The sequence below is a fragment of the Chelmon rostratus genome, chromosome 10 (assembly GCF_017976325.1).
Source record: "Chelmon rostratus isolate fCheRos1 chromosome 10, fCheRos1.pri, whole genome shotgun sequence".
NCBI classification, from domain to species: Eukaryota; Metazoa; Chordata; class Actinopteri; order Chaetodontiformes; family Chaetodontidae; genus Chelmon; species Chelmon rostratus.
Window position 1 is genome coordinate 11,089,665 of NC_055667.1, and position 20,305 is coordinate 11,109,969.

General features: G+C 40.7%; 1 protein-coding gene across 5 annotated transcripts in view; it reads left to right on the forward strand.

The window, feature by feature from the left end:
- Positions 1-20,305, forward strand: part of LOC121612526 (neural cell adhesion molecule L1-like protein) — a 55,048-nt gene that overhangs the window by 16,784 nt on the left and 17,959 nt on the right. For 3 of the 5 annotated variants that reach the window (XM_041945466.1, XM_041945470.1, XM_041945468.1), the window contains exons 2-20: positions 3,167-3,342; positions 3,913-4,021; positions 4,146-4,333; positions 4,484-4,606; positions 7,344-7,514; positions 7,881-7,919; positions 8,096-8,204; positions 8,317-8,498; positions 10,050-10,184; positions 11,387-11,527; positions 13,297-13,408; positions 14,213-14,379; positions 15,202-15,367; positions 15,897-16,021; positions 16,229-16,333; positions 17,875-18,072; positions 18,475-18,545; positions 18,649-18,871; positions 19,770-19,885. In XM_041945466.1, the coding sequence (XP_041801400.1) occupies positions 3,261-3,342; positions 3,913-4,021; positions 4,146-4,333; positions 4,484-4,606; positions 7,344-7,514; positions 7,881-7,919; positions 8,096-8,204; positions 8,317-8,498; positions 10,050-10,184; positions 11,387-11,527; positions 13,297-13,408; positions 14,213-14,379; positions 15,202-15,367; positions 15,897-16,021; positions 16,229-16,333; positions 17,875-18,072; positions 18,475-18,545; positions 18,649-18,871; positions 19,770-19,885 (2,562 nt within the window). In that variant the 5' untranslated portion in view covers positions 3,167-3,260. Of the gene's footprint in view, positions 1-635; positions 961-3,166; positions 3,343-3,912; positions 4,022-4,145; positions 4,334-4,483; positions 4,607-7,343; positions 7,515-7,880; positions 7,920-8,095; positions 8,205-8,316; positions 8,499-10,049; positions 10,185-11,386; positions 11,528-13,296; positions 13,409-14,212; positions 14,380-15,201; positions 15,368-15,896; positions 16,022-16,228; positions 16,334-17,874; positions 18,073-18,474; positions 18,546-18,648; positions 18,872-19,769; positions 19,886-20,305 lie in introns of those variants that run through there. The other 2 variants (XM_041945467.1, XM_041945469.1) reach the window with 2 other exon arrangements.

The following is a 20,305-nucleotide window of genomic DNA, read 5'->3' on the forward strand; positions in this document are numbered from 1 at the left end:
ACTTTGAAAATGATGTTGTAGATACATTATCCATCTGGAAACAAATTAACAGTGTCTGTTGTGCTACCTGTATCACAAATCCCTGATTTAGTCCTTGAAGTATAAATTGGGCCTATTGAGAGAATTACACCTCTGCATAAAAGGGCTATTCAAGTTGTTTGAATAGATTCAGGAGAGATACAGATTGAAGTTAATCAGTTCTTCACACATCTTCAGATAAGAAACTACGCCTGCACGATAAAAACCTTTAAAAAAAAAAGAAAATGAAAAGAAAGAGCCAAATCACATTGTTGACGATCGTATAGTGACCTGCCATCAACAACATCATGTCTATTTCAGGCATGTTCTACATCGCCTTCATCTATCAATACCCCGGAGCGGTGCATGGAAATGAACGCACACTTCCACAAAAGCTCTGGTCCTCTTAGAGAAGATGACTCCCTTCTCTTTTCAATGGAGCTGAGACACATTGCATTAAAATCAGTGAGATGAAGCCGGGTGTAAATGGGCGTGCATAGTTTGTGGAAGGCAGGATGGAGGGATCCAGGAAAAAGGGAGACAGAGAGTGAGAGGGAGAGACATGCCTGTACTTCCTCTCCACCCATTCTTTAATGCTCACTGAGTAGCCCCGCAGTGCAGGCTTTGTCCCACTCATTGTCACTGGCTTAGAGAGCCTCTTTGCCAAGTGAGAAGCTTTGGCGACATATGTCACTTCAGTGAGTCTGCTGTCGCTCCTTTAGCCGCTTGAGTGGAGGGGCGGGCAGGGAGGCGTGTCTGTGCACCAGGAGAGGAGCAACGTGAGGTGGAGGACGAAGAACATGACAGAGATGTTGCTTCAGAGAGAGTTGTTGCAATAATCCCTTGATGGTCCTGTCCTGCACTTTTTCTTTGGACTTGTAGTGCAGCCGCCTTGGCCCTCTTCAGGAGGTGGACTTAAGATGTGGAATGAGTCAAAAACCTGTGAGTATTCTGAATGAGAAGTGTGTGGTTTTTAGTCCTTGAGAAAAGTTTTCTATATGTATTCGATTAGTTTATATATGTAGCAGTAATTCCTATGAGTTATTCTGCACTGTGCAGCTACACCTAGATCGTCTGTAGGGGTGCTGGCTTGTCAGAGGGAGGTTGTGCTAAGTTTGAGTTTAAAGAAAGGGAGGGGGCCATTGTATACAGTGTGTGTGGCAAGGATTAGTCATGTAGTAGTCACACTCTTCCAGCCCTGGCCAACTATTGGTTTAGGAAACAAAATCCCTGTGGATTTGTGGCTATGATCTGCCATGTGTTCAGGTAATAGATCCTCTACTCCCAAAACAAATGCTTTGTTGTGTGTTTATATAAAGACTCCACCCCATTTTGAGCCCTAAAGAGTTTTGCCTTTTAAAGTGACTGTGTTTGCTTTGTTTGAGTTACTTAAGTGGCAGGTTTGCAGATCTCCAAGTGCATATAAAGCTTTGTTGCCTAACAGAAAGGTTCCTTAAGTGCGCACAGGCAGTAGATTTGCTGCACACGAATGAAAGTTTCCTGTTTGGTTGTTGCTGTGTTGCCAGGATCAGCACTGATCTGGAGAAAAGGTCCCACTTCTCATGTCGCTGGTGGACTCTGGGACTCCTTCCCAACCAGGACTCAGCGTGCTCTGCTGGGCTGATGTGGTTTTCTGTCTGTGATTTAAATCACAACACTGTCTCTAAAGTTTTTAGTTGCACATGCACCATAGTACTGTAGGTGGCCTCTCATGCAAAGCTCTGTCCATGTGTGCAGGCGCGTACATGTTGGCATGTGTGTGAAAAACGGTATACAGTAGCATTAGACTAAGAATGACAGAGGCTTACAGCTTTATTACAACATGGAAATGTTTACTCCACTGGAACAAACATCTAACCAGCTTTGTTTACCATTCAATCTGCCGGAAGATAATCACAAAAAGTCCTTATTGCAAATAATACTCTGCCACAATCTCTCAATTTCTTTAATTGATTCTAAATTCAAGCAGCTTAATTCTGCATCCAGTCTACAGCAATTACCACATTAACCTTTCTCACTAAGAAGGGACAACTCATGAAGCTTTGCGTCCTCAGAAGAACCCTGAGTAGCACTCAGTCATTGTTAAGCAGCATACTGTATGACTGCTGGAGCTCCCCGCCTTCATTCTCCTGATAGCAGGATTAGCTAGAGGGTGAACCCATTTGGCGTTGCCAGTGCTGCCGCCACAGTCTCAGCACTGTGAGAACTAAGCCGTGAAATACTGAAGGGCTTAAACCAATTTATAGTCTGCCATCTTGGATCTAGGAATCGTAGCAGACAGCAGCTTTGTGCCAGTCGGGTTTACTGTAAGCATGCCATGCGATGCCACCAGCCAAGATTTACAGTTCAAAGGGTAATCTCCAGACAAGCACTCTGCTGTGTTGTGCTGCGACATCACAACAATGAGGGACAACTGACTTTGAATGGCCAGCGTCCTCAATGGGAAATTTTGCATCAATTTATCATTGGTTCTTCAAATGGGCCTTAACACAGAACATAAAATTTCTTCTTTTATATACATGAAAAATCAAAGATAATAAACTTGCAGATGGCTGAAATTGAATTACTCTGATTAGAAATATAAAATTAAAGATGTCAAGTATTTAATTTGAAATTATTTGGTCCATTGCTGATACTTTGTACTCCTCCTTTGAGACTGCTCTGCCTTTGAGTGCTAAGCCTTCAGATTCTTTCAATAAATGCCCTTTAGGTAATCTCCATTTTCTTGTCGAACATCATGAAGAACATTATTACCCTCAGGCACAGCATGTTTGGAATGAAATGATCAAAACAGACCATTCTTTAATATGATTTGATTGGGATTATCATAGAAAAACACTGCAGTCTGTGGGTTTGACGTGTTTGTCAGAGCTTATTTATGTATTTTCCTTTTGGTTTTCTTTACCTTTACTTTATAATCTGTCATGTTGTATAAAGTGCCTGTTTTCAACATTGCCACCCTAGTGTGATTATTTGCAGCCCAGTTAAGAGCTAAACAACTCTCCCTCAGTGACGTTCATTCAGCTCCGACCTTCTGTGATTGGAACAGATACTTCCTTATCTGACCACTGAGTCAGTCCCACTGATGATGTTTTCCAGGATGAATTAGTTGATCTTTTTTAAAAAAATCTTTCCGTGACTCTTCCAGGTCCTCCGTGCCTTACGAATGCCAAGTGACGCCAGTTGATCTGCATCAACACGTTCTCCTGATCTCTACGGTCTTCATTAACCAGTGGAGGGTGATGAGGTCAGTGTGGATCCTGCAGCTTGTTCTGCTTTTGGCCTTGACCTCCAGGGCCACGGGCCTCAGTATCCCTCTGGAAGGTAAGCATGTCATGACACTGATTAAAGCCATGCTTACTTAATCTGTACTTATCCTCCAGTAAATATGATGAGTTGATTTACAAGGTTTGATTGACACCTTATTTCTGAAATGAACTGGTGGCTCAGTGTGTAAACTTCAATTACTTCTCTTCCATTCTGAGTCACATAACGTGTCAAAAATGTGTGCTTATTCTTTTAGTTGTCCATCCTGCTTGAGTATAAATGTTTGCAGCTTTTTTAAAATGATGACTAACAAATAGCAACAGAAAGTAAACTGTTTAAGTGTTGCAGCAGATGTTTATTTGTGCAGTGCTAAGAATGCTTTGCAATTAAGTCCTGGTGTGCTATTTTAGTTCAGTGTCTGCGTAAGACACCTTGTTTTTCAGAATTATGTTTTGCTGTTGGCAAACAGCTTTGCCTGACTTCTCAGCTTTAGACAAAGAAGTAGGAAAGAAAAGGAAAAATACAGAAAAGGTTGTTTTTTGCAGATCAATCTTGTAACACAATAATCACAAATGTTATAAAACATTTTTATAAAACATTGTGTGTGTATGTGTCTTCATATTACAGTGGAGCAGCCTCCAACCATCATAAGACACACATCTGGTCCCCTTATTGTCCTTCCTTTTGACTACACTGTAAAGATCAAGTGTGAAGCCAGAGGCAACCCAACACCAGAGTAAGTGACAATCCGTGTGATCTCTGTCTTTCAAAAAAAACAAAAAGAAAACAACAAAAACTAAAAATGGCATCACGGATGAAGATGATTTGAGACAAACCAACTGAATATTTTGCTCCAACAGATACAGATGGACAAAAGATGGCAAAGACTTCATCCCTCCACTCACCACGACAAACAGCACAGCCCACACAAATGGCACTATTGTGCTTTACAACAAGCTCCTTGCGCAGTTTCAGGGTAAATACAGATGCTACGCTTCTAACAAGCTCGGAACTGCCATGACGGAGGAGATTGAGCTGATCGTTCCCAGTGAGTAACCTTTCAAATGAAGCTCATCTATCATGTGAAAAAGCTGACTAATGCTAAAGTTACCATATAAGTACATTTTAGTATTTTCTTTTCAAGTTTTCATGATAAGGTTTTCATTTTGTTAAATGTGTTTGGTTTTTTCTTCATTAGGTGTCCCCAAGTTTCCAAAGGAGGAACTTCCTCCCACCGTTGTCAAGGAGGGAGAGCCAATCATCCTGCGCTGTAACCCTCCAGAAGGCGTGGCCCCACGTCAGATCTACTGGATGTCTATTGGTAAGCCAAGAAGCAACTGTTCATGCTTGTAGTTTATAGCACGATCTGATACCGCCGTGTTGGTGCTGTTCCTGCAGCATCATAATTATGTTGCTCTGGGACCGTCATTGTGTTGTGATGTCTTAGCTTTGCAATTTGGGAAAAAGACCAAAAAAATATGCACATGGGAGAAGTTAGCCTTTCTAACACATGGCTAATGAGAGGGTCTGTTTTAACCCCAAAAAGTAAACTTCAGTTGTGCTTTTTGAAGAATGCACGCTTTGTGCTTTTTTGTCACCTTCAGGTATACTTAAGTGGACTCAAGTAGTCCCTGAATAACACTTGTGTAATACTTGAGTATACTTAACGTGTAAGTAGTTTGCTAAATTGGCACATCTTTCTACTGCCGAAGTACACCAGTGAAAATCACAATTCATGAGCATTCAAAGCACACCGATGTGTTGGAAGTATACATCAATGCACTTAAACTGAAGTGAAATTCAAGTACACTGAAGCATGCTAATAGTGCATTACAAAGGACTTGAAAATAAGTAGAAGTACACTTCCTTACTATTACAAATATTTGTAATTTAGCACATGTTTTAAAAGTACACTTAAGTACAATTTATAGCACTTACAATAAAGTCCACTTTTTAGTAGTAGTAGTTTGAAACACCACTTTGAGTATTGCAGAATTAGTCCATTCATTTCTAATGTTGTCAAGTAGAACTTACTGACATCTAGTTAGAAGTACACTTTTTAAAAGTGGGTGTCAAACATACTTTAAATTAAGTACAAGAAGTGTACTTGTAATGACTTTTCCAAACTTAAATTGTACACCCTTAGGCAGCCCTATATTAAACTACCATTTATTAACACCACGACACACAAACAACCAAGACAGCAAATTAAAGCTAACAGAAGACATAAGGTCAAAACACAACACAAACTCGCAGGCTGAGCGGCAGCTAGACCGGCAGTCCCTGCACCAGAAGCCTCTCTACTGATGCAGGCACAGGAGCTTTGAAGCACTGTAGTCCCAGATCAGGTGCACCTCATTCAGCAATCAGATGTAGCACACCTGGGCAGAGATAGAGAGGACAGGAGAGATAAAGGGACAAACAGCACATGGAACACACAGGCGTAACACTAATACACTTTTTTAAACCTAACCAAGTAGTTTTGTTGCCTAAATGTAACCTGACTGCTCCAGAAAACAACTGAAAATAAAGAGTCAACAGTCTGTTCCACACACTCTGCTGAGTGAATGTCCTTTACTTGACCCATTCACCCACCAGGACCTGCACCCTATGCAGACTTTGTTACCTTTTGGTCATTTGCAATGATTGTCTTGAAACAACATAAAATGTGGTGTTGTAGGAACAAAGGCTCCAGTATTAAAGCTTGAAATTAATGCGGGCTGGTAACATCTACTGACAGAAATGACACAATTTTTGAGAGTTTCCCTTAAATGCTTCCATGGTTTTATACACTAGTGAACACATGAAAGTGATGAAGGGTGTTTCGGATGCTGTTAGACCAACAAGCACTTTGTATGAAGCACACTGATTATGAGTGAGAAGCCAACACGAGATCACGTCCGGGTTCTACGTTTTAGTGTAGATAGTGTGAAGGTCTGGATGCATCGCGCGTGCTTTGGCAGAGGCACGTCCTTCGGCTGTCCTCAGCCGCCGCTGGCCATCAGTGAAGTTAGCAGTGACAGTTAGAACAAAGGTATACACTTGAGACCCACAGGTTTACCTCACATCAGGGCCCTTTCCCCCACCACTGCCAAAGAAAGTGATTTACTGTGTAAAAAGTCACTTCACTTCTGTCTGAAGTGCTTTGTCAGTGGGGGCTGAGTTTTCTCTACAGCCCCTTGAGAGCTCCTCAACCGCCTCCAACAAACCTGACTGATGTCAGAGAGAAAAATATGGGAGTTTTTTAGGTGCTCAAAAGAATGGGGCCTAGAGGTGCAGGACAGAGTGAACGAGAACACTTGACACAACACAACTCTTGTTTTAAAGTTTGTTTAAATTCTTTGTTTTTTACTCTTAGTTTCACACATTTATATTGAACACGATAAAAGGTACTTGATTATATGTACTCGCTTGGTAAGTCTGAGAAACACAAACACATCAAAGAAAACAGTGATGGTGTGAGTCTCTACTCCCAGCAGAACGCTGAGCTCTCTTCCTGCAGTCCAGTGTTGGAAAATTATTTTTCACTTTGTATTGGTGACCCATCTTTGCCTTGTAACATAAATCACAACCAAATATGTCATTTCTTGTGAGTTTTCTGTGAACATTGACAAAGCGCCCAGTGACTGTAGGCTATGTCTTAAATGAAGCTGTTAAGTTCTGTGAATGGGCCGACCAGGGAGTGACACAGAGCGCCACTGACCCGTGACTTAAACTTGGCTCTATGTAAACCAAGTGTGCTGTCACAGTGTCGTTGTGAGTTCACCGGCTCTATACGAGGAAACTCTTTAGGGCATTTCCATTAAGATCTAGCGTATATGAGGCTACAGTGTGCTTCTCTTTCTTATCTGATGACCTGAGTCTCATTATGTTGTTGTTGTTGTTGTAATTATTTTAACCTTCTACTCTTGTCCCTCTGGTGCCCCCGATGTATGTATTTGAGAGGTTTTGTAGATGTGAACAACTAATCCTGCAGAAAAAGAACGTAGATTGACATTGTACACAGCTGTTTTCTACATTGATTGACATCTCATTGATACCAATATGCTCATTTCCAGGTCTGCAGCACATTGCGCAGGATGAGAGGGTTTCCATGGGCACTGATGGCAACCTGTACTTCTCCAACGCCTTACAGAATGACAGCCGTCAGGACTACTGTTGCTTTGCTTCCTTCCACAGAATACGCACCATCGTCCAGAAATCCGCCGTGGCCGTCGTGGTCAAGAGCTGTAAGTTTACAAAATACTTCTTTGTGGCTTTAGCTTGTGTGACTGTAGCTCAAGTGTTTATTATGCCATCAAGGATAGAGATCCCTGAGAAGTTAAAACACAAAGAAATGACACAAACCAGTCCAGCCCATTTTCTCTTTTTTTCCAGAAGTGTGAAAAGACAGCATTTGCGTGTATTTTCAGGTATTTTTCTGATTATATGTGAGATGTTCCTGCACCGCATACCAAGAGGCAGGGCTTGCCTTGTCATGTTTCTGCTTTGCGAAACTCTGCTATGATGCTGGATTGAGCAATAGATGTGGGTTAAGTCAAACCATCGCTGCCACTACCAGTATTATTCTCACAGTATTTTGTTTCTCGTTCCAGTGAAAGCTGACAATGAATCTTCTGGTGGCGGAGATGCCAGTGAGTGATAAAAACACATCAAAGCCTTCACAGCATGAATCAAAACACACTTCATAATATGTGAAGAGGCAGCATAGTTGGCTAGCATGTTGCAAAAAGCTGCAGATAACAGATAGATTATCTGATTGTTTGAATTTGTGTGGACTGTATGACTGAGGAACACTGTTATGTTCAAGAAGGCCCCCCAGCGAGGATACCCAGCCTGCTGCTGCCCTCTGGTGTCCAGACAGAGAAAGTGCTCTTGAAGGGAGAGACTCTGCAGCTCGAGTGTATACCACAGGGATAGTATGTATACGTGCTGTATCATCACAACCGTAACCACATTATCACTGTGTGTGCTCTGTTATCATGTTTATCTGCCATCATGGCTCATAAATGTCGTTGTTTCATGTCGTAGTCCCACCCCAAAGGTAAGATGGATGAAAATGGGAGACGAACTGCCTTCACAGACAGAATTCAACAACTTTGGAAAGCTGTTGACCATATCTGCTGTGGAAGAGAGGGACGGGGGCAAATACATGTGCACAGCCGAAAACTCTGCTGGAGAGGCCGTCCACTACTTTGATGTAATTGTGGAAGGTAGGTCAACACCAGGAGCTAATTATGCATGGATTTTTGTTTCAGAGGGAAAGCTGTTGACACATTGCAGTTGTTTTTTTTTTAATTCAAGATCTTTTTTATTGAAGTTTTGTCAATATAATAAATGTGCAGCACTACATAGGTGTTACAAAGACAGAAAATGAATCAAGGTATACATCAATCACGGCATGCACAAATAACATATATAAGATAAAAATAAAATAAAATAAAATAACAATAAATAAATCCCTCCCGTCACTGCCAGTTCACTAGTCGCTCTATCAGATCACTGTATTACCATATGTAATCAGAGAATAAAAAATGTAAAAATGAGCTGTATTCAAGGGCCAAGTCATTACAGGTTCTGGAATGCTTTTAGAAAGGGACCCCATGTCTTCTGGAACTTCTTATTAGATTGTTGAAGTGAGTATCTAATTTTCTCCAATTTAAGGCAGGACATGATGTCCTCCAACCATTGTTCATGAGTGGGAGGGGAGGTATCCTTCCACCTGAGCAGAATTGCTCGTCGAGCCAAAAGGGAGGCGAAGGATAAAGTGCGCTGCTTAGTCATAGTTAATTTTTTCACCCCTCCCCCTCCCATGACCCCAAACAAAGCAGTCAGTGAATTTGGTTCCAAATTAATATTTAACACCCAGGAAAGCGTATGAAAAACTTCCCTCCAATATTTGTTAAGGCTCGAACAGGACCAGTACATATGGATGAGGGATGCTTCCACATTTTTACATTTGACACAGTATGGACTAATATCTGGGTATATGGAGGATAGTTTTGCTTTTGAGATATGGGCCCTGTGAACCACTTTAAATTGAATTAAGCAATGACGTGCACAGAGTGAGGTTGAATTGACCAATTTGAGTATGGAAAACCAAGTGTCCTCTGACAAGGAGAAACCCAAGTCCTCCTCCCATGCTATTTTACACTTATCTGTGGGAGCACTCTGAAGATCTAACATCTTGCCATAAAGAACAGAAATTAGCCTTTTTTTAAGTGGATCTATAGAAAGGACAGTATCAACAATGGTCATGTCTGCTGCTTTTACAGATCTGGTGGTCTGAGAGAGAACAAAATGTCTTGCCTGAAGATATCTGAAAAAATTAGACTTAGAAAGACTAAATTTTCTACTCAGCTGCTCAAATGATGCCAAACTGTTATTTATGAACAAATCTTTAAAACGTATAATACCTTTCCTGTGCCATTCCTGAAAGGCAAGATCCTGGCAGGATGGTTTGAAAAGGCAGTTTGATGCGATGGGACTCAAGAGAGAAAAGCTATGAAGACCAAAATATTTTCTAAATTGGGTCCATATTTTTAAAGAATGCTTAACCACTGGGTTCCTAATTGATTTAAGTGAGGGTAATGGAAGTGAGGATCCAAGAAAAGCAAGCACTGACAAATTGTCATTTGACTGTAACTCCATTGCCACCCAATCAGGACAGTCAGGCTGGCCATAACAAAAGGACCAGAATGCCAGGCAGCGACATTGCAGTTGTTTTGACTCAGACTAACACAGCTCTTCTTAACGTCTCCCAGAGCCGCCAAAGTGGCTGACAGAGCCTCCTCCGAGCCAGCTGACTGTGATTGGGTCTGATGTCCATATCAAGTGCTCGGTCAGTGGAAAACCACCGCCAGACATAACATGGAGGAGGAATGGAGAATTGTTCAGAGGTGAGTGGGAATAATTTGAGCTGTGGTTTTATGTCTTTTGCCACTGGGCAGGAGGACAGTGCAGCAAGCAGCTGCACCAAACTTCCACCACACGACCCTGAGTTCAAATCCACACGTAGCCACTCCACGACGTGTTCTTCAAAGCTCATGGGACAGGCTTGATTCTTGGACAAGGAATGATTTGCATATTTTGATGATTTAGGATACAGACTACACTGAACTGAAGTCTATTAAAAGTGGTAGTACTGTTTTCTTTAATGATTAAAGTAGATTTAAGATCATGCATTTTACTATGTCTTGCTGCAGAAATGTCTGGGTATGAATTATTTGTTTTAATCATTATGAACTACAAGCATGACATGCGACACAATCTTGCAGTAGTGGTGTAGTCGAGAGGCTGACTGACATATTAGAGGGCTGGTGTTATTGTCTGATCCTTACTAATGATAGATACACCTGAGTCAGAGTATATTGTACTCTGCGGGGAGGTTTGTTCTGATTATTTCTCTGAACTTTTTTGCATTTATGATTGTATTTACAGTTATCATCAAAGCTTATATTTAGTTTTTTATATAATGTGTTGCCTCAGTAGTGCATGCCTGTGTGTCTTTCTTTAGGTTAAGAAATGTTCTGCATTTATGTAGCACTTTTATCCAAAATGCACTGGCACCATCGAGAGCGATTTTGGGGGTTCATTGACTTCACTGTTAAAAAAAGAAATATTGGTCAACATATATGTTTTTTAATGATCATTTCCAGGATTTATTACTCTGCTATAATAATTTTATCCATTTAATGATTATTCACAGGGTCTATATGATGTGACAAAAAGTCAATTTCCTAAAGCCCATGTCAATGTCTTTGAAGATATTTTAAGCTGTCCAACAGCCAAAAACTCAAAGATATTCTGTTAACATTGTTATAAACACAGAATATATAAAAACTGGAATCAGAGAGTTTGAAATTTATGCTTGAAAAATGCCTTATACAATTAATTGATTAGCAAAATTGTTGGCAGTTTTCTGTTGATCAACTTATTCATTAATCAACTTCAGTTTAGGTCTCATTTTTCAGATTTATATATATTTTGATGATGAAAGTTGAAAGTGTCAGCCTAAATAACCCCATGCTGGTTGTGCTTTAGTGCCGTCCCTGTGAAATGATGCTGATGTTATGTCTTCGCGTGTGTATGTTGGTGTCAGATGACCCACAGAGCAGCAGGCGAGTGTTCGATGACACTCTGGTGCTTCATAACGCCAGACCAGAGGACAGTGGCGTCTACCAGTGTGACGCCTCCAACAGTCACGGCGGTGTTCTGGCCAACATTAACATCATGGTCATGAGTGAGTATTACTGCAAGACTGTAGCTCTGCACTGGCAGCCAGGACAGAGTTATTAGCTAATAAACGCAGTAGCCACTTTACACACTGGGGTCTGGGAAATGTTATGTAGTTTGTGTGGGCTCAATGGTGTTTCACAGTTCTTTCAGATTTTGAAGTGGTTCAGTCTCTCTGCAAACATTGTTTTATCTGATCCAAAATGTTCTCATGGCTCATCATCATCCTGGAAACATTTAAAGATAGATTATAGTCATGACAGACGACGCCTGGGCAGCAGCACTCTTTAAGTAATGGATCCTTATATTATCCTCATATAGCAAATCTGCAACCTTTTTCCCTCTTCAATCTCCCAATTTTGTGCTCACATGGTTACTGTAGCTTCGTCTTCTTTTTGGCTGACAGTAGTAAGTGCAGATCTTCTGCTCCTGTAAATAAAAAGAAATCACACCCACGTATCTTCTGCAATTGCTGCGGCTGTATCCCATCTGTCTGCATGTTGCACTTAGCTGTTAGGAACTCATGATTTGCCATGAACGAAGATCTTCTATTTATTATAATATATATGGTACATGGCTGCACTAATGTAGCACTGTTATCCAAAATGCACCGGCACCATCAGGAACAACTTTGGGGGTTCACTGACTTCAACATGTGGACAGGAGAAGCAGCCACAACCTCCCCGATTGCATGTATTCTACCTTGAACAAAAATCTTAGACAGTCAGTCCTGTCTGAGATGAGATACGCTCAATTATTTTTCACTTATTGCCATTCTAACACTCAGGTCATTATTATTGTAGGAGTTTACCTAATAAAGAGGACTGCATGTAACGAGCCACCCCCAGTAAGCCTTTGTTCCGCTTTGTTCTGTAACTCAATGCAATCTCTCATTCTGAATTTCTGAAAAATGAGGGGTTTACGATCCATATTCTAACATGAGTGTGTAAGTTAATTCATGTTTAATTTGTTAGCATACTAATACAAATTTCTCAACCTGGCAGTGCAAATAATAGAGTTTTATTCCATATCCATGAAATCCACCATCTCTGCTCTTGTTATTTTAGCTGTAGTCTCTGCTGTGTACAAGCAGAGACTACACTAATCTGTTCAGTCCTGCTGTGGTTGCAACAATGCAGACCTGCAACTACTGATTATGTTCAGTATTAATTATTAATTAATTTATTAAGTTATTGCTTTCTTGATTAATTGATCCATTGTTTAGACGATAAACTGTTCAATAACAGTAAAGAGTATTTCACACAATTTACCAGAATCTACATATTTAGATTGCTGGTTTTGTCTGGTCACTGGTCTAACGATATGCTTCATGACAATTAATCAATGGACCAATTGATTAATTGACATCATTTTAGCTCTACAGCCATATTTGACCTGCATGTAGGTTAGACATGGTTAATAACAGTAATATTAATTAAGCAATGGTATTAGATTGTAGAAAAAATGCAGTCCTTAATAAGACATATGGAATGAACCACACGCCGTACTGTTGAGCAGGTTTGTGTTGCTAGATGTGTAGTAATTTGCACTATTATATTTTGGATGAGGTTTTCTTACTCTGGCACTTCAGCTCTCTATAAGAAATGTTACGATGTTGCTCATGAAGTGATACGAGAGGTTGTGATGCTCCTGTCTGTGTTTGAATTGTATCTGTTTTTTCACTCATCTCTTCTTTATTTCTCGTGAACAAATTCTCATCGACAATAACTTCACATTTTAGCAGCTTAAATCTCCCGTCCTTCCCCTTCTTCTTAGATGTGGCTCCTCGGATACTGACGAAGGACAACCAGGAGTACGCTGTAATACTAGGAGGAGACATGGTCATGAACTGCAGTGTTTTCAGCTCTCCACCACCCATCATCTCTTGGTAAGTGATCACCAGGCCAACAGGTATTAGTCTTGGTGACGTCTGTCAGTGAGCATTTTGACACATGTTGTGAAGACATAAGAACTTCATGCCTTTATTCAGTGCGATGTTTTCTTTAGGTAACCATGGTTTTAATTCATGCATTCACTGCATTAGTAGGTTTTATGTCTGTGCTACGGTCTAAAGACTGAAGCAGAGCACATACACAATCACCGCAGTGAGTCACGCTATTAATCCCACACTGCTGCAGGTGTCTGCATGACATAGTCTGATGCTGACACTTATATCTGTTTAATGAGATAATCCTCTTCCGTTCCTTGAAATTGGGCTAATTAAATCCTATTAACTACCACTGCAGCTCTGCTACAGTTCTACAAAAGGGAAATAGGATCTCAGACAGTCCATGACAAAATACCCTCACAATGTTAGTATAGTTCCTCTGATTCTATTGAATGATATTCCAACAACTCTAACCATGTCTCGCTCAGTTTTGGATTGGACCTGCCTGATTCAGTCGAAACTAGTAGCTATACGTCACTGTTTTTACTAAAACAAAGTTTAAAAAGACCTGAAATATAAAGGACGAAAAATGATATTCTGAAGATGATTACGAAAAGAAAAGATTAAATAGACGTGGTTAGATTGGTTCCAATATGACCAAAGCAGACGGGAGGATATAGCTAAACATTCAGCCTGAAATTGGTGTCAAAATGGCACCTAAACTGGCAAACTATGATTTGCTCTTCTGCTGTCGGATAAGTTGCACATACGCTCTAAAAGAGGTGTGAAAACTTTCTCTCCTAGGACCAGAGATGAGACTCCAGGAATCATCCAGGGAGAACGTTTTTTTACTCTCCAGAACGGATCTTTACGAATCATCAGTGCACAAAAGGACGACAGTGGGAAATATGTGTGTTTTGCCTTCAACACGGAGGGCAACACGGCTATCACTGCTGTGCTGGATGTGAAAGGTATCTCAGCAGCACCACTACTGTTGACTTTTTTAAGCAGGATTAGCACCAGCCTCTGCACACGACTATTCATTAATGGTCCAATTCACCCAAATGACAGTTTTCATATCTGCTTGGCTAGACTAGAGCTGGGGAAAAGCTGGTTTTGTTATTTGGGTGAACTGACCCTTTAGAATTGAAGCCAGTGTGGTTGTGTTATAACAACACATGGTCTGGTACTTCTATGACTGACACGAGGGTTGTTGCAGGTCGTTTGTTCCACAGAAGGCTTAAAACGAAAAAAACAAAAGCAGTGTCACATCGTTTTTTTATGGAAGGTAGAATCCTCTTTATGTCTTTGCTCTGTTTTGTCTGCTTTTGATTGGTCAAGTAGTTCAAGTAGCCTGTCTCTGTCAGGTCCTGTGAAACATGCTTGTGCTAAAAAGCCAATAAATTTGTTAGTATCTAGACTTTTAATTCATCTTTCATTGACGTTATAAAAAGATGCAGCCTAAATAATAATGTGGTGGAACATATTTGGAAATATATATTTCATGGACGTTTCATAAATGCAAATTACCATGGAAATTTATTGAGCAATATCAGGACATTTCCATTTTGATTACTCGTTTCACAAATCAAAGAGGCAGTTACTGCGAGAAAGACTCATTTATAAAGTAAATAATTTGGATTAACTTCAAATATTCACATCTCATTTGAAGCTTGCAGGAAATATGAATAATTCTCTCCCCTCCTGCTGCCTAACAAGACAAATATCATTATGTTTTAATCTTATCTGTTTAATGTATGTGCCTTTGTCCCTGCCTTTTTTTAAATCATTAGACCCAACAAAAATAGTAGCTCCACCTCAGGACATGCAGGTCATCAGTGGGACCAGAGCCCAGTTGACGTGTCAGGCAGAGTACGATAAAAGCCTGCGGGGCTCCTTTGAGGTGGTATGGAGGAAGGATGGACAGGAGATCGCGCCGCCCTTTGAGGAAAATTCCAGGTGGGTGGCTTTGGTTTGATAGTGTTTCCATTATTTTTCAGGTGTGTTTGTGTTTACGATGGCTTTGTTTAGTGTTTTTATCTTTATGCCAATGCTAGAGAAGAAAAAAAGGAATGAAAAATCCCTATAGCTTTGTTCCTTATCCTGATCAGTAGCAGATCACAGACTTTGGGATTTTGTTGGTCTTTGTCTGCCCAGAAGGTTATATTTTTGTTTGCCTGGATTTTAGGTAGATTGTTATCTAAAGCCAAGCCACAGTTTTAATAACAGTTGTTGGAGAGTTAGGTCATAGCACAAACTGCTGGTTTAAATAAATAAACCGATTGTCTATCAGTATGTGCATTTCGGTGAAAATCCAGACGTACATGAATAAAATCCAAACTTTTCCGATTATTCAAATCAATAACAGTGTAGAGGTTGGTGCAGCTTTGGTGGAGGTACTATACATGCTCACAGAGTATGTTCTGCTTGATTGACTGATTGATTTGGTTTTCCAGATATGTACTAACACATGTGCTTATACGTTCAGATACTCAGTGGACGATGGCATGCTGCAGATCATGAATGTGAACCTGAGTGACCAGGGACAATACAGATGCACTGCTAGAACCAGCCTGGATGAGGACGATGCCACTGCACTACTCACCATACTCGGTTAGAGGGGTTTGTAAATAATAAGTATAGAATAATAATAATTAATTATTGACTACATGCCCCTTGAAAGGACTTAGAATATATAGGCCGTGATATAAATCATTTAAAACCGGGTGTTGCATTGCGGTTTGATGTCATTCTCATGTTTTGGTTATTAAACTGAGGACAGTCAGCATCTAATATTGTTTTATGCATTTTGTGTTGCAGACGTTCCAGATGCTCCAACAAATTTACAGAGATCTGAACTCAATAGTCCGAGGAACATCTCCCTGTCATGGGTGCCTGGGAGTGATCACAACAGTTCTGTAACAGGTAGGTGTTAGAGTAGAAGAAGCAGAAAATGTGAAGTCTGGGGGGTCGGGGGTTAGTGCTGGTGCTAAATAATGCAGCAGTGAAACTATTTGCAATTGCTTGTATACTGTGCATTGTTTTGATTGTCGGTCGTTAAACTTTAGTTTGCAGGCTACATAATGATGTAGTTACTGTGTAATTATGGTGCAATTATAAAATAATTAGTGTTAGTGTGGAGTGGGTAGAGTTTATTATGCGTATGGCCGTCCCCAGGACACACCCAAGCTGAGTGAATATAGTAGAACGGAATTGATTCTAACTTTATGGTCCAACCAGAGGTGGAAGTTTTTCTTGATTCACTGTAGCAACAGTAAATAACAGAATAGTGTATAGATAATGACATGGCTCAGGAAACTGGCATTTCTGCTTCACCTGATTTTGTTCAGTGGCTGCTGTGTTTATGGAAGATGTCATACACAGAAATAGGTTGAAGTCTATCACCCAAAGCCTGCATTAGAATTGCTCTTTGATGCATGTTAATTCAGTTACTGCACATGACAAAATGTTGTCAATGTTCAAGTGATGGCTGCAAATAGCTGTGAAGTGCTGACGATCCTGGCAGGGAAGCTTGTGTCTCATTTATGCTTCAAAAAGGGACTCATTTATTTTTGGAGTGTACTGATGATAAGAGGTTTATATCAATTGAAAAGTGTATCCTCATTTTATGTTTATTAGCTGTGATCAGAAGCTAGAAGAAGCCTGAAGAGATTCTTTGTTCGACCGAAAATGTGTTATCATTTTATTTGTTTAATTAAACATCTCAGAACAAGAGACATCAGTTGTAAATATTGTTCTAAACAATATCTGTGGATCACACAGTTTGACTCAGCACCAGGTGTGTGTATAGAAATATTCAGTTAATGTAATTAATTTGCCATGGAAATTGCTAAAAGCCGTGGCTGTGTCTGAAAGTGCTCCCTCGTTTACTTTTTATTGACCCCTGCATGATTAACAGTCAGTCGGGTTCTCTCAGGGTGTAGTTACCTGAGACTTTGGACACATATGGATCATCCTCAATTCCGACACGCTCTCAGGTGTAGTGCTGCATGACTAATGGACACATCTCTCATTTCGGGAACAAGTAGGAAGCTATGCACTCAGAGATTTTTTGACAAAAAGCATTTATAGTTCAGTTAAACCTGCAATAACTGTTTTTTTTTCATCATCACCTTGCGAATACAACCTTGCGAGTTGATTTTGCCAAAATGTTGCAAACAATTCCTTATTTACACATGTAGCAGTTACAGAGCAACATGAGCCTTCATTTGAAGTTGTGTTTCTTGCCATTTGACCAATATTCACACTCTTTTTGGTGTCTAACTGAGGGATCCGGATTTTTAGCTGCTAAATGCGCCACTGTGTTCACCAGCTAGTCACTACCTTCTGTAACTATCAGTCATGTGTCGTGGCCTGTACAGTGCAATAAAAGGAGTCTAATGTATGCAGCAGCTGTGATTATGGCAATCACTGAATGAACGTCTGTGTCTTCTCCATGAACACAGAATTTATAGTGGAGTTTGAGGAGAGCCAATGGGAGCCCGGCAGGTGGAAGGAGCTACAGAAAGTCCCTGGTAACCAGGCAACAGCCGAGCTGGCACTACATGGCCACCTTAACTACCAGTTCAGAGTGTATGCTGTTAACGCCGTTGGACCTGGACCCCCCAGTGAGCCCACCGAGAGATACAAAACACCCCCTGCTGGTGAGACTCCCGCTCCCTTTAATTAACATTTTCTGCTCTGGTTATCTGCCTGTTGTGACAGCATGCAAAGTTTTAACATTTCATCTGAAATGTGCAGAGAGATTCTGTGTGGAGAGGCCAGCTTTTGGCCACAGGACTTTGTAGCAGTAGGGGGTGTGGATATTTTTGGGTCTCAGAAGCCCTTAAAGTCCTCAAGTATTAGCTCCAGCACATGTTTCTGCTTAACCTTGGCTCTCATTTGAATATGTGTGTGTGTGAACTGAGGATAATTGTAGAGTATCCAAACACGCTGTTCTAGCTGAACAGTAAAGATACTTGCATTTTACCGGTGAAAGACTACAGTTGAACCTAATCATGCTACTTTTGATTTTAATTATACAATCACACAACTTCTCTTCAAAGCTCCTGATAAGAACCCAGAAAACATCAAAATTCAAGGCCATCTCCCTCATCAGATGGACATTAGCTGGGAGGTAAGAGAACGAGAATCTGTCTGTAAGACTGTGCACAAGAAGCCATTAAAGAAGGGAAGAATTCTTCAGGATTTCTAAGTCATCAGAACACTGTCTGTTGCAGCCGCTGCAGCCTATTGAACACAATGGCCCAGGTCTCGAGTACAAGGTGAGCTACAGGAAACTGGGGGTGGAAGATGTCTGGAGGGAGCATCTGGTCAAAAGACACTCCTTTGTCGTGAGGAACACGTCCACCTTTGTTCCCTACGAGATCAAAATTCAGAGCAGGAACAGCCACGGCTGGGGACCGCAGCCTAAAGTTGTTACCGGTTACTCCGGAGAAGATGGTGAGTTACAGACGAAATACCTCCTCTGTTGTATGTATTCATGTCATTAACACATTGAAATCAGCGTTTCCTGTTAATGTGCAACTCACTTCAGTTCTTCTGTTTCATTAAAGCAGACCGTGAGGCTGAACTAGCACATGTAGCTGTTGTTTTTGCTCGTCACTTATTGTGAACTTTTTGTGTTATGGCGGCCCACCCTGTCGTCAGCCGTCTTTTGGCATTGTCTGCGGGAAAATGTGTCAGGTTAAGTTATTTCCTTTTTTCCTTTTGCCCGTGGTTTTAACCCCGTGCAGGTGTGCAGTAGTGACTTTTTCCTCCTTTGCTGAATCCAGCAGGTGGCAGATAACCTTTGTAGAGCAGAGGGATGTCAAATTTCCACTTCTGTCTCAGAAGCTGTGGGAGATTTGACAGATCACGACACACTTTAGACCCACTGATGCACAATGGCTGCTTCTCTCTTTTAGTGTTTGATGTGCTTCCGTCCTTTCCTGCTACCAGTACAGTGACATGTAGAGCAGAAAGTATTGAGAATATTTTTATTCCATGATTGGTGTGGTATTTGTCCCTGCTGAATGAAAAAAAAAAAACAATAACACTGCTTTGAACAAGGAAGCTGCCTCATTAGGTGTCCAGCTGAGTATGTATTTGTGCACATTTATGCTGATCCACCAGCTTCACTGTTTTTATTTACCGCCTTCACCAGCAACACATTATTTCTACACAGCTTAAACAGAAAAAAGGCTATTTTTTTTTCCTTTAACAGCTCAGACTGTCTAATTAGGCTGTTTTTCAGTTAGTTTTCTGTCTGTGTAAATGTTTTATGGTAGTGTTAAAGAGTCTCTGCAAAGGTGACCTGTTGTTTTCAGTGTGTCCTGACCTTCCTCTGTGTGTTCTTCAGTCCCGACTGCAGCACCACGGGATGTGGCAGTGGAGGTGTTCAACACCACTGTTCTGAGAGTTAGCTGGACCCCAGCTCCACCTGCCACAGTGAGAGGTCATCTCGGGGGCTACAACGTAAGTTTTCATGGTCCTGAAGCGTGATTTCTTTCACCCTACTATGTGTAACTGAAGACTTTCAAAGCAACAGAGAGACTCTAAACAACAGCACAGTATTATACAACACAGTCATTACTTGGTATTTACATGAGACGGGTACAGATAGTACAGGTGCAAACAGATAATGAGCTGCAGTTGGCAAATCTTTCTAAGCTTTAAACATCTTTAAAAGTTCAATAATAACTGTCACTTACTAAAGAATCTGTAATTATAGGGGCAATTGAAGCGGGCCCTAAATTGATATACTTATTATTTACTACATACTTATATATCTATTATATAACTAGCTATTAATGTCATTTAACAGCAATGTCGGAATGACAGCAGGCTAAAGAAGCTTAACTTGGAAAGTCAGTCTTTCACCTAGATTGCTTTGAT